The 13,510-nt window shown below is 38.3% G+C and overlaps 1 protein-coding gene across 1 annotated transcript in view; it reads right to left on the bottom strand.

The window, feature by feature from the left end:
- The window catches only part of SLC49A4 (solute carrier family 49 member 4), a 94,430-nt gene that overhangs the window by 57,463 nt on the left and 23,457 nt on the right, over positions 1-13,510 (bottom strand). Inside the window, exon 3 of the mRNA XM_055259301.2 lies at positions 4,958-5,223. Within this exon, the coding sequence (XP_055115276.1) occupies positions 4,958-5,223 (266 nt within the window). The remainder of the gene's footprint in view (positions 1-4,957; positions 5,224-13,510) is intronic.

Genomic DNA, 13,510 nt, shown 5'->3' with positions numbered 1-13,510 from the left:
TCAGTTAGAAATTTAAAGATTCCTATTTTTTTAAACACAAGATTGTTAACAGATTCCTTTTTTTTCCTTTTTTTTTTTTTTTTGGTGTTCTCAATCTGTTCATTCTTTGTCAATCTGAGGAGCAACAAGAAGTTAATGAACTGTTCTAATTTAGAGTTATTTTAATTATTAGTAATACTGAATGAGCACCTAAAATATGCATATTGGCCACTTGTATGTCTTCCATGATTGCCTTATTCATATTCTTTGACCATCTATTGGCATTTTTGCAAACAATTTCACTGAGATATAATTCACATGACATACAATGCACACATTTAAAGTGCACAATCTAGTGGTTTTTCATTTACTAGCAGAATTGTACAATCATAACCACAGTCAATTTTAGAATTTTTTCAACATCCCAAAAAGAAACTTTGTACCCATTACTCTCAATCTCCCAGCCCTAGGCAACCTCTGATCTATTTTTAGTCCCTATAGATTTGAGTATTATGGACATTTCCTATAAATGGAATCATATAATATGTGGTCTTTTATGACTGGCTTCTTTCACTTTGCATAATGTTCTCAATGTCGTTCATGTTGGAGTATGTATCAGTACTTTAGTATTTTTTATTGTCAAATAATATTCCATTGTACAGATATACCACATTTTGTTCCTCCACTTATCAGTAGATAGACATCTGGGTTGTTTCCACTTTTTCACTATTATAAATAATGCTCATGTATACATTTTTACATGGGTGTATGTTTTCATTTCACTTGGATATATATCTAGAAATGGAATTTCTGGATTGTATGGTAATCTTTGTTTAACATTTTGAGGAACGTGAAACTGTTTCCAAAGCGGCTACACCATTTTATATTCCCACATATGGGAATGTATGAGGGTTCTAATTTCTCCACTTTCTTGCCAGTACTTTATTATTTTCCATTTTATTGATTCTAGCAATCCTACTGGGTGTGAAGTGTAACTTATCATGGTTTTGATTTGCATTTCCCTAATGACTAATGACATTGAGTATCTTTTCATGTGTTTGATGAACATTTGTGTATTTTCTTGGGAGAAATGTGTTTGAGTCCTTTACCCACTTCTTAATGGTGTTGTCTTTCTGTTGCTGAGTTGTAAGAATGCTTTATATAATCTGGATATAAGTCCCTTATAAGATATATGATTTACAATTATTTTCTCCCATTCTGTGGACTGTCTTTTTCACTCTCTGGGTTCTTTGAAACACAGAAGTTTCAAATTGTGATGAAGTCTAATTTATCTTTTTTCCTTTGTCACTGGTGCTTTTGGTGTCTTTTATAAAAAAGGCTTCACCTAATCCAAGGTCATAAAGATTTACTCGTTAGTTTTCTTCCAAGAGTTTTATAGTTTTAGCTCTCACATTTAGGTTTGAGTTAACAAGGGGGTTAAAATTCATTCTTTTGAATTTGGATATTCAGTTATTCCCGTACCATTTACTGAAAAGACTTTTTCCCTTATCATCTTGGGACCCTTCTGAAAAATCAATTGACCATAAATGTAATGGCATTTCTAGGCAGTATCACTTTTTTAGAATCTCATTTCTATTCTACTGATTTATATGCCTATCCTTATGCCAGCACTATGCTATCTTATAGCTTTGTAATAAGTTTTGTACTTGAGAAGTGTGAGTTCTCCAATTTTGTTCTTTTTCAAGATTGTTTTGGATATTGCTGGTCCTTTGCATTTCCATGTAAATTTCAGGATCGCCTCGTCGATTTCTGCAACAAAGGCAGCTGGGATTTTAAAAGGGATTGCACTACATTTGCAGATAAATTTGGGGATATCTTCACAATATTAAACCTCCCAACATGAACATGGAATGTCTTTCCATTTATTTAGGTCTTCTTTAATTTCTTTCAACAGTGGTAGTCTTCAGATTATAAATTCTGATTATAAGTTCAGATTATAAGTTCATTTGTTAAGTTTATTCCTAAACCTTTTATTCTTTTTGATGCTATTGCAAATTGAATTGCATGTTAAGATTGTTCATTGCCAATATATAGACAATTGATTTTTACATATTAATCTTGTACCATAAAACTTTGCTAAGCTCTTTTTTTTAGATCTAATAGTTTTTAGTGAACTCCAGAGAATTTTCTATATTCAAGATCACATCATTTTCAACAGAGATATTTTTTACTACTTCCTTTACAATCTGGATATCTTTTGCTTTTCTTGTTCAGTGATACTGCCTAGAACCTCCAGCACAGTTTTAAAAAGGCATGGAAAAATGGACATCCTTGTCTTGTTCATAACCCTAGAAGTGAAATGTGATGTTACCTGCAGGTTTTTTGTTTGTTTGTCACCCAGGCTGGAGTGCGGTGGTGTGATCTTGGCTCACATTACAACCTCTGCCTCCCAGGCTCAAACGATTCTCGTGTCTCAGCCTCCTGAGTAACTGGGATTACAGGCATGTGCCATCATGTCCGGCTATTTTTTTTGTACTTTTAGTAGAGATTGGGTTTTGCTATGTTGGCCAGGCTGGTCTCAGACTTCTGGCCTCAAGTGATCCTCCCTTGTCGGCCTCCCAAAGTGCTGGGATTACAGGCATGTGGGTTTCTAATAGATGCTTTTTATTAGGTTGAGAGAGTTCCTGTCTATTCCTAATTCATTGATTGTTTCCAGTTCATTGAAAGGGTGTTGGATTTGTCAAATGCTTTTTCTTCATCTTTTAAGATGATCATGTTTTTTCCCTTTTATCTGCTGATATGATACATTACATAAATTGAGTTTTGAATGTTAAACCAACCTTGCATTGCTGGAATACATCCCATTTAGTCATGGTATATCATCCGTTTTATGATATATGTTGCTGGAATCAGTTTGCTAGTATTTTGTTCAGGACTTTTGCATTTATACTCATCTGAGATCTGGATCTGTAGTTTACTTTTCTTATGTTACTTTTGTCGGGAATAATTTAAGAATCTTTAAATTTTTAAAATGACAATTCTAGTACAGTATTTTGAATAGAATGAAGTCATGGGACAGTCTTTCAGAAAGGCAGATTGGCAAACATGAAAGCAATGAAGAAGTAATTGGGAAGCTTTGAGCAGGGGCTTCTGCTTGACTGCATGGGAACCATTAGCTGCATGTACTGCATTGATACTGCTTAACAGTGCTTAACATCATGTAAAAAATATAATCATTGCTTAGGTTTTCAATAAATAAAGTTTAAAACTTCTGTTTCACCTGCGTCCAGTTTTATTTACCCATTTTTACATTTTTATTTTTTCTTTAAAAGGAATAAGTTGTGTAAAGGAGGTGAAATGCTTTATATACTGCTGCTACCCTTGCTTTCAGTTTTAATCCTTCTAAACCATATTTTGAAATGTAAATGTCATCAAATAATTCTCTGACGTACAGTTCTTCAGAGTGTGGCCTTTGCCTACAATGTGGTGAACCTTAAACCCTTCAGCCCTGCTTAGAAGGTTTGCGTGGGGCTTACTTTCCTCTCTAGCTTCACCTACTAGTACTCTCACTAGATTTAAGCCACTCTGGGCTTGAACACACCAGGGTGTCTCTGTTCACTGTGCTTCTCCTTCAAGTTTCCTCTCTATAGTGTAATCTTCCTGCCTATTGTATTTAACCATTGTTCTCTCATTCCTCAGGCTCTGATTTAGAAGCTGCATCTCCAGGAAGCTCTACTTTACCTCCAAAATCTGGGTTAGGTGCTCCTTCGCTGAGCTCTCAGAGCAACTGTAGGCCTTTGGTTTACAATACTCACTGCTCTATTTTACAATTGTTTACCTGTCTGTATCATTCAGGACACTAAGTTCTGTTACACCAGGAACCATGCCTATCTCAGTGACTCGCATAGTGACAGATACACGGGCGTTCAAAACATGTTTGTGAAATTGATAAGTGAACAAAAAAGTTAAAACAAGGTTCATTATAATTGGGTCCCTTATCATTCCAGTCTCATTTTCTGCCACTTGTTACCCATACCCAAACACATTTACACCACTCCAGCCATACTCAATTACTTGCAGTTCCCTAGACATACTGAGCTCTCTCATACCTTCCCTGCCTTTGCAGTTACTGTTCCCTCTGTATGGAATACACTAACCACTCAAACACTTGGTGAACTCCTACAAAATTCTTAACTTTAATTATTATATTCTTGTTGAAGCCTTTCCTGCCCCCTCAACTTCCCTATAAACCCAGGCAAGTTAGGTCTCCCAACCTCTGTATATCTTTATTTGTATTATAATTGTCTCATCGTTGACCTTACCAATTCCTAGTGCTTAGCACAGTGCTTGGCATATAGTAAACACCTACAAAAAGTTTTCTGAATGTAGAGGAAATAATAAACAGGCATATGGAGAGAGGGGCTATATCTATGAAAATCTGTAGGAGACTATGCTATAAGAGTGGACCAGGGCTTGACTCTAGAAATAAAATAATTCAAAGAATATTTTAGAAAGGTCAGTATCCCTGATAACAGACTAAACATACAGAGAGTAGGAAATGAGGATAAACTGTAGATGATCAAAGTAAATAAGGTTACAGAACATGGCTAATAATGGAGAAACTACAAGGGAGAAAATGGGCTTAACATCTACCAACAGATAGATGTTTAACAAATGGTTATTGTCAGTCACGACGTTTTATATCCTGATAAGATATCTAGAGAGGACATAGAAAATGTTTTATACAGTGCTTAACTGTAAATAGATGAAAAGACTAAAATTAAGAAATACCCCTCCATGTGGCAATAATAAATTTAAAATTTAACTTCCTAGGAAGGGTGTTAAGTTTTAATTAAGCATCTCTATATCATATGACAAGGAATGCACAGTGTATGTAAACTTACATATTAGTCCTCTCAAGTATTTCATATGAAGGTATCTGTTATACAAAAAGTAGAGTGAAGATGATTGAGATAAAAGACAAAGTATAACAAGAAGAAAATAAACTTCAAATTACCTGCATATAACACAGCCTCTATGCGATCTTTAATATGCGCCCTGCTGCTCTCTGCAGCAAGAAGAGGTGATGTCCCATTGGGAGCTGGAACAACAAGTGGTCCAACTAAAAATGCACATGCTCCCCCAAGATAACTGAGCATTGATGCAATAGCTGTGGCTGTGGCCCTTTCATCTGCAGAAAACCACGTCGTGGAGAGAAATGGTGCTGCATTCATTACAGTTGGACCTGCCAATCCATTTAACATCTGTCCTCCATGAATTAATCTGGAATTTAAAAATTAAAAGGCTGTGAGGTATTTGAAACAGGCATTTTCTAAGACAAAAAGAAATGAGCCAAACAGCAGTTTCTAACTATGGCAATAAGTATACGTATCTGTAAAGAATATGACATGCCTAAAAGACATGTTGATTTACCTTCTAAAAAAGGTATGTTGACTCCCTATCAGGGAGATCAAACATAGTAATAGTTACCATTTATTCATTTCACAAATATTTACTGTGACCTATGATTTGTGCCACACATCAAAGTAAGTACTTCTTGTAAGTATTTAGAACCTTGCTTCATTTAGTTGTTATAACAACACTAAGTGGAAGCTATTATGATCCCCATTTACTGAGATGAAAAATCCTAGGTTTGGAAAGATTAAGAAACTTGCCCAAGTGCTGACAGGCAGAGCTGAAGTTTAGATCCAGGTCTGATTCCAAAATCCATACTCCTTCTACTAGACTGCCACTCATTAACAGACCTACTAAATGCCACCAGCCTTATAGTTGAGCTCAACATTTCATACCCACTCTTTGCCAAATGGTGGAAATACAAAAAATGAAAGACTCATTAAAATATCTTCTAATAGAAAAGGTAGTTGAGGAACCGGAGGACCTGGGTTCCAGCTGAGCTCAGAGCTAGCCCTGAACAATACCTAACTTTGTGGGGTTCCATTTTTTCCCTCGTGAAATGAGATCAGTTTAAGTTGAATATGCATTTACGGAGCATCTGTTAGGTTAGGGTACTGTAATGACAGGACCACTAAGTCCCTTCCAGTCCTCATACTCTAATTCTGACTTTAATTGTAAGGATTAATGAAAAGCAGTTTCTTTTTTCCATTCCATTTGTTCTCTTGCTGACCTTTTCCCAATATTCTACTTAGCACTCCTGTTCCTTGTCAACGAGGAACTCTTTTCTCCCATTACTCCCCCACCCCCAATATACACGTTCACATTTAAGAGCTGCCTTGAAGTAGAAAAGAGGCCAGAAGTCCAAAGAAAGCATAGACAAGAAAGGGAGACGTGTCAACCTCTCTTGCCCTGGAGGTAGAGGAAAGGGAAGGGACAGTACATGTGACATTTTCATGATATGAACTCATTTTTTCTTCTGCTTGTTTTGCTTTCTAAGCACTATGTGCGTCTCAAATCCTCTTTTTTTTTTTTAAACTGCCATCTTAAGCCAATTAGAAAAAAAAGTTTGCTGAATGCAGAAGAGAAAAATAAACAGGCACATGGGGAGAGGAAGGGCCCTAATGTAGAAACAGAAGTGAGTGGGAAGTGAAATATGTGAATTAGGGCTGCCCATAGCTTCGTAATGTTGGAAAAATTATATGAAGGCAACATAGCTCCAAGTGTCATTGATATTACTAAATTTAAAAAACTCAAGACATTTAAATCTCTCTGTGTAAGGGGAATTATTTTCCAGATGACAGAAACGATTTAAACTGTTTACTTCCTCCAAAAGCCAGTGGAACCAAAGCTGTCCCACAGCATTTTATTACAGAAATGTTCCAGCAATAACGTCATTAAGTGGTTTTAATCATTGCATGTGATGGCACAACAATGAGACAGTGTGTGATGACTCATAAAGTAACTGCTTTGATATTTGATACTTTTAATGAGGTATTAGACTCATGTCAACTAGAAGGCTTGGAATGAGTAAACTTTACTATGTCTAAAAATGTTAAGGGTAGAAGGAGAACATGGAAGAAATAAATCAAAAACAAAAAGACTGATAAGAAAGCAGGACTCCTGGCTGGGCACAGTGGCTCATGCTTGTAACCCCAGCACTTTGGGAGGCCGAGGTGGGTGGATCCCTTGAGGCCAGGAGTTCAAGACCAGCCTGGCCAACATGACAAAACCCCACCTCCTCTAAAAATACAAAAATTAGCTGGGCATGGTGACGTATGCCTGTAATCCCAGCTACTCAGAAAGCTGAGGCATGAGAATCGCTTGAGCTTGGGAGGCAGAGGTTGCAGTGAGCAGAGATTGTGCCACTGCACTACAGCCTGTGCGACAGAGCGAGATTTTGTCTCAAAAAAAAAAGAAGGAAGAAAAAGAAAGGAAAGGAAAAGAAGAAAGGGAGGGAGGGAGGGAAGGAAGGAAGGAAGGAAAAAAGAGAGGGAGGGAGGGAAGGAAAAGAAAGAAAGAAAAGAGAAAGAAAGAAAGGAAAGAAAGAAAGAAAGAAAGAAAGAAAGAAAGAAAGAAAGAAAGAAAGAAAGAAAGAAAGAAAAAGAAAAGAAGAGAAGAGAAGAGAAGCTCTTCACAGTTAAGGTATAAAACTCAAATAATTGCCATGGCTTAACTCTTTGTTACCTCTCAGTGGAATCACAAATATACTATTACCCAAGCAGCAGAGTCTGACCTAAGAGTCAGAGAATGTGTGAGTTTCAGATAATTTAAGGGCCATCCAAATCCGGTTTACTTGACTCTTAGACCAGAACATTTCTCACTACAATACAGTACGTATTAAAGTAGTATCCAAAGAAGGAATAGCACCAGGGACACTTCAGATGGGTTCTTGGTTTAAAGGTCCTTGAACTTGGGAGGCCAATCTAGGGCATATAAGTTATAGTTAAAAACCACCTCAGGAATTAAAATAAGCTTATGTGGTGTTGTAAAGTTACTCCAATTTTAGATAATTACATGCTTTTGCATTAAAAGTCATCATACACACACTCTTCATAAACAAGCTCAGTAGGAGAACTAGTTATCCTCTGAATTCATGAGAAACCTGGCAGGGAAACCCAGTCCCACTCCTCCCAGCACTTTGTAGTTTTCCAGAACTTAGTCCTGCTCCTTCTGACACTTATATCCTAGCGTCCCTCAGGGTTCAGCAGCTTCTAATGTGTTATAACTGGTCATAAGCACTGTTGTCCTGGGGACTGTGATGTTACAGTAATCTGTAATATAAAGATTTTCATGTTTGCCTGACACTATTTTCTACCACCTACCATTAAGAAACATCATTTCATGAAATAAATTTGTAAAAAGATATTTTAAAAAAAAATTCTGCTTTATACATTAAGTCTAATTTTTCCATTTAATAGGAATGCAAATTAGAGATATATTTTTTCTGCAAAAATATTGACCCTAGGACATCATAAAATCATATGAACATTACCATAACCTCTTTAAAATGATAATAAAGGAAATAAAATAATTATAAAATGGTAACTATGCATTTATTACTTAATTCAACAACCATATATTGAGTAGTCACCATGTGTTGGGTAGGCACTGTGATAGGCAAATGAGAATGTAAAATTAAAAAGCTAAAGCCCTTGCCCTTAAGAATCCCTAAAAGTACAGTGATACCAGCACTGTAGCAGGAACATAAAGAAAAAGAAGGCAATAGTCAGGCCTGGCCCTATGCTTATGCTGCCTATGACAAGAGTACAGATGGGGGTCTCTGCATGTCCTTCTTCTCTTCTGACCTCTGGCCCTGGCCTATATATCAGGGCTTTGCATATATGCATGTGGAGCTGAAGGTCCAACTCCATCTAAGCTCCAACTATCCCCTCCAAACAGCTGCCCCTTAGCTATCCCTTAGGCCTAGGAAGTACACAGCAGGGAAGTACACAGCTATCCCTTAGGCCTAGGAAGTACACACACTCTTGGAAGAGCAGGCCTGGGAAAGAGGCTTGTTGTAAGGCCTGTTTCTGGGGTCTTGTGTAGCTAGTGCATAAAACTAGAGGGTAGAGGGCAGGGTGTGCACATCCCCTTGGCCCTATGAAATCCTCACCCCACATGGAAGGGCAAGGCTGAAAGAAAGCCAGAATGGGATACCCTCAGGCATGGAATCCAGGACAGGGACTCTATGGCATGGTTTAAAGTGGTACTGGCAACACAGTGGGGAGGTGGAGGACGGATGGTCTGGAGAACCGTTAAGGTAATACAATATATATGGCCAGGAGAGGGGGTGGATACTGGAGGGCACCCATAACTCTGTACAAACATCCAATATGTGGCTAATATAGGCCAGAAGCTAAGAAAAGCAGTCTGAGCTGAGAAATATAAGTTGTAGGTGGATTGGGTTGGGGAAGAAACACTGGAGAATAACAACATTTTAAAAATAGAGGAATGGGAGTCGAGCAAGATGATTGAGAAGGAGCCATTATAAGGCAGAAAAAAAGTAAAAGAGGAAAGACTGGTATCACGGCAACTAAGGAGAGACGAGTTCCAAGAACATAAGAGCGAGTGGTCAACAACATCACATCAAACAGAAAGATCATTTATAATAACTGAAATGTAACCACCAGATTCAGCACAGAAAAGATCATTTGTGGTCTGAGTAGAAGCAGTTTCAGTAGAGTGTTCAGCATGGAAGTCAGACTCATGAGGAAATCGAAATCTAGATTTAGACTATTTCTAGAAGAAACAGATGCAGGAATAAAAATTAGGTATATAAGCTTAGCGAAGTGAACTGAAAAGAAAAAACATCCAGCTTAAATGAACAGTCTGAATTAAAAAGTCTCTCCACTTTCACACATTAAAAGATAAAATGCAACTCACGATTATCCTAATGCTTTCTAAGCACTTATGAAAGAAGCTGGTTTTCAGAAACTAATACCTACTGATCTGGTCTGACTATTAAAAACGACAAAGAAAAATGAAAGAGGGGGATTCACAATCTTCAGTACAGTGAAGTCAACCACATGGTTTAATATTAATTGTTTGTCATCATTACATGCCTCAGTTTTGTTTTGCTAGGTAAAAGTTAAGGTCCTTGTAGGTCAGGATCATGGCGGCAGTCCCCACGGGCCTCACTCCCATAGCACTAAGGCAGTGTGGATGCTCTCGGGAACTCACAGACTGGGCCCAGTACAGGGACGCGCAGTCACTGAAATATGCAACTAAACTGCGTTTCCAAAACTTCACAAAGTTATCCAAATGCATACATCAGATCAGTTCTGTTGATAAATTTTAACAAGTTTAAATTCAGTAATACAAAAAACAACATGACTAACAAATATTCTCAAAATAAAGCTTAAAAAAAAGATGTTTTAGGGAGTTTTAAAAGCAAGGCCAATGTGACATTTTAAAAAAGGATGTTTTAGAGTGTTTTAAAAGCAAGGCCAACGTGACATAACTGTCTCAAGCACAGTGGACTTGGGAAAGGTGGGCAGAAGTTAGGAGTGTGAGGAGGCAGTTTTGTCTTCTGGGCAATAAGCTCTGGAGCAGAAAGGCAGTTGTCCAGTAATGGACTAGTTAATTCAAGGGGTCTGACTCTTGCTTCCTTACCTGAAACTCCACACCTGATGAAAGCAGGTGCATCCTCACAGTTAATGGACTGCATTTCTTTTGCACCTCTGCAGGTCAAGCTATGAGAGATCTGTCAGGAAGCAGATGTGTGCCTCCTCCTTCAGCCCAGTCTCCTCATACTGACTCCTTAACTCTCTCCTGTTTCTCCATCCACCTCCCAACCCATGGCCTCCAACTCCCTTTTCTTCCCTCCTCTCTGAAGTCTTTCTCCTTTTCCCTTTTTTTCCTCCTTACCTAGCCTCTGTCTACTTCTGGAGCCTGGCTCATCCCGTCCCCACAAGCCAGATGGAAAAGTGGATGAGAGAGGGTGTATTAGTCCATTCTCTGCTGTTAATAAAGACATACCTGAGACTGAGTAACTTATAAAGAAAAAGAAGTTTAATGGACTCACAGTTCCACATGGCTGGGAGGCCTCAGAATCATGGTGGAAAGTGAAGGAGGAGTAAAGGCATGCCTTACTTGGTGGCAGGCAAGACAGTGTGCGCAGGGGAACTGCCCTTTATAAAACCATCAGATCTCATGAGACTCACTATCACAAGAACAGCAGCATGGGGGTAACCACCCCCGATTCAATTACCTCCCACCAGGTCTCTCCCACAACACGTGGGGATTATGGGAACTACAGTTAAAGATGAGATTTGGGTGGGGACACAGCCAAACCATATCAGAGGGGAACTTCTCCTGCACTGGCAGAGCAGGGATGGTAGAGACGAGGGAGCGAGACCTGGTGCTACCCACTAACATCAGCACTGCTGAGACTGCTAGCCTGTGGCAGGAATAGGAGAGGACCCAGCCAGGCTCAGCCCCAGGTGCGCTGCAGAGTCCCACTGCCCTCAATTAGTGCCCCTGCCCACAGAGGACAATGCCTGCAGGGGCACGTGGGATCGCGCTGGTGCACAGCTGCATTTCTTTCTATATCATTCAATTGACTATAGCTTTTCAGACAAATGCCAATAGCTGAAGTTCAAATTGAAGATCTACAGTTGACATCTTCTAATGTACTTGACATTTTAGCTTGCATTTAATACTCTGGTGTCCTAACCTTTTGCTTTCTGATATCCTGGAAGAAATACCTATGACTCCTAAATTATTTCTACTTAAATAATATGATGTTTTAGAATTAAAATCTTTAGAGCTGGAAGTGACTTCAGACCTCACCTAGATAACCCAACCCCTTCCAGAAAGTTAATAACACATGTAAAATCACATTTATAATTTTATAACTTTCCTTTCTTTAAAAAGTATTGGAGGGAGCTCCAGTCATACAACTAGCTAATGGCTTAGCCAGAACTAGAAATCAAAATTATAGCTAATTTCATCAGCCCACAAATCTCTACTCTCTCACATGATCCCATTCTGTAGGTTCTCTGTTAATAATAAAAAAATTACTGATTGTTAAGAAAATCCAATGTTCCTTAAATCCAAAGGCACACAGTACAGAATGTTTTTATTCTGTTCATAAACCTACTTTATAAACCTCTAGTTTATTATGACTAACATTGATGCTAACATTCGAGTTGGCTTTTTAGAAATCTGGCAGATACTTCCTCAGTGCTATTCTAGTATACAGAATTTGAATTCTATATATTTTTAATATGAAGTAATTTAGAATACATAAAAATACTTACCTCCAAAACTCAATATGTCAATAGTTCAGAAACTTTCTCCCAATTCCTAATTATGCCATATCAAACTAAACTCTTAGCTCATATTCTTTAAAAAAAAAAAAAAAACCTTTTAAAAAAAGTCATGTGTTTACAGGATTTTTTTTGATGTTGAAAATGGCAAAAGTGCCGGAAATAGTTTTCCTTTATTTAGCCCAAGAAAAGGTGGGCAACAAAAAGGGTTAGAGATGTTATGAATTAACTACAGGAAAAAGGAAGACAGGAAAAGAGAAATAGAGGTGGTGGTGGAAAAGTAATGAGCCTTTCAAAAACTTTGGTATCACAGCCTCAGTTTTCTTTCATAAAAATCTATTTTATTTTTGTATCCTTTATTAATTTTGGTCAACAATGATTCAATTAAAAATATCTATTGAGTAGTTGCTATGGTCAAGGCACCTGCAGCTAGGCACTAAAGGGAATATGAAGATGAGCATTACAGTCTTGGCCCTAAAGAAGATTTTAATAACTTATCAAGTACCAGCTATAGAAAATACATAAAAAAATACAGTGAAAATAATATTAGATTAGCTATCACAGGGCTTAGCTTCTAGTCTTAGCTAAATTTATTAACCATATAATCTTTAGTAAATCACATTCTCTTTCTGTTTCAATTTCTCCAAAGATACTTTCTGTCTCACAGGATTTTTTTTTTTTTTTTTTTTTTTTGAGGCAGGGTCGTGCTCTGTCTCCCAGGCTGGACTGCAGTGGCGCGAAGGCAGCTCACTGCAGCCTCGACCTCTGGGCTCAAGTGACCCTCCCACTTCAGCCTCTCAAGTAGCTGGGACTACAGGCACACACTACCACACCTAATTTTTAAATTTTTTGTAGAGACAGGGTCTTGCTATGTTACCCAGGCTAGTCCTCCTGGCCTCAAGTGATCCTCCTGCCTCGGCCTCCTAAAGTGCTAGGATTATAGGCATAAACCACAGAGGCTGGCCTCTCACAAGTTTTTTTGTTTTTTTTTTGTTGTTGTTGTTTTTTGGGATGGAATCTCACTCACTCTGTTGCCCAGGCTGGAGTGCAGTGGTGTGATTTCAGCTCACTGCAACCTCTGTCTCCTGGGTTCAAACTATTCTCCTGCCTCACCTCCTGAGTAGCTGGGACTACAGGCACACCCCACCATGCCTGGCTAATTTTTATATTTTTAGTAGAGACGGGGTTTCACCATGTTAGCCAGGCTGCTCTTGAACTCCTGGCCTCAAGCAATCCACCCACCTCAGCCTTCCAAAGTGCTGGGATTACAAGTGTGAGCCAACAAGCCCGGTTTCTCTCACAAGATTTTTATTAAGGTCATATACAATAATCTCTCAGCAATGCACAGGGGAAAAATGGCCTTAGTCCTGGTCTGAGAGATGTCT

The sequence above is a fragment of the Symphalangus syndactylus genome, chromosome 21 (genome assembly GCF_028878055.3).
Source record: "Symphalangus syndactylus isolate Jambi chromosome 21, NHGRI_mSymSyn1-v2.1_pri, whole genome shotgun sequence".
Classification (NCBI taxonomy): Eukaryota; Metazoa; Chordata; class Mammalia; order Primates; family Hylobatidae; genus Symphalangus; species Symphalangus syndactylus.
This window is presented reverse-complemented; position numbering and strand designations above follow the sequence as displayed.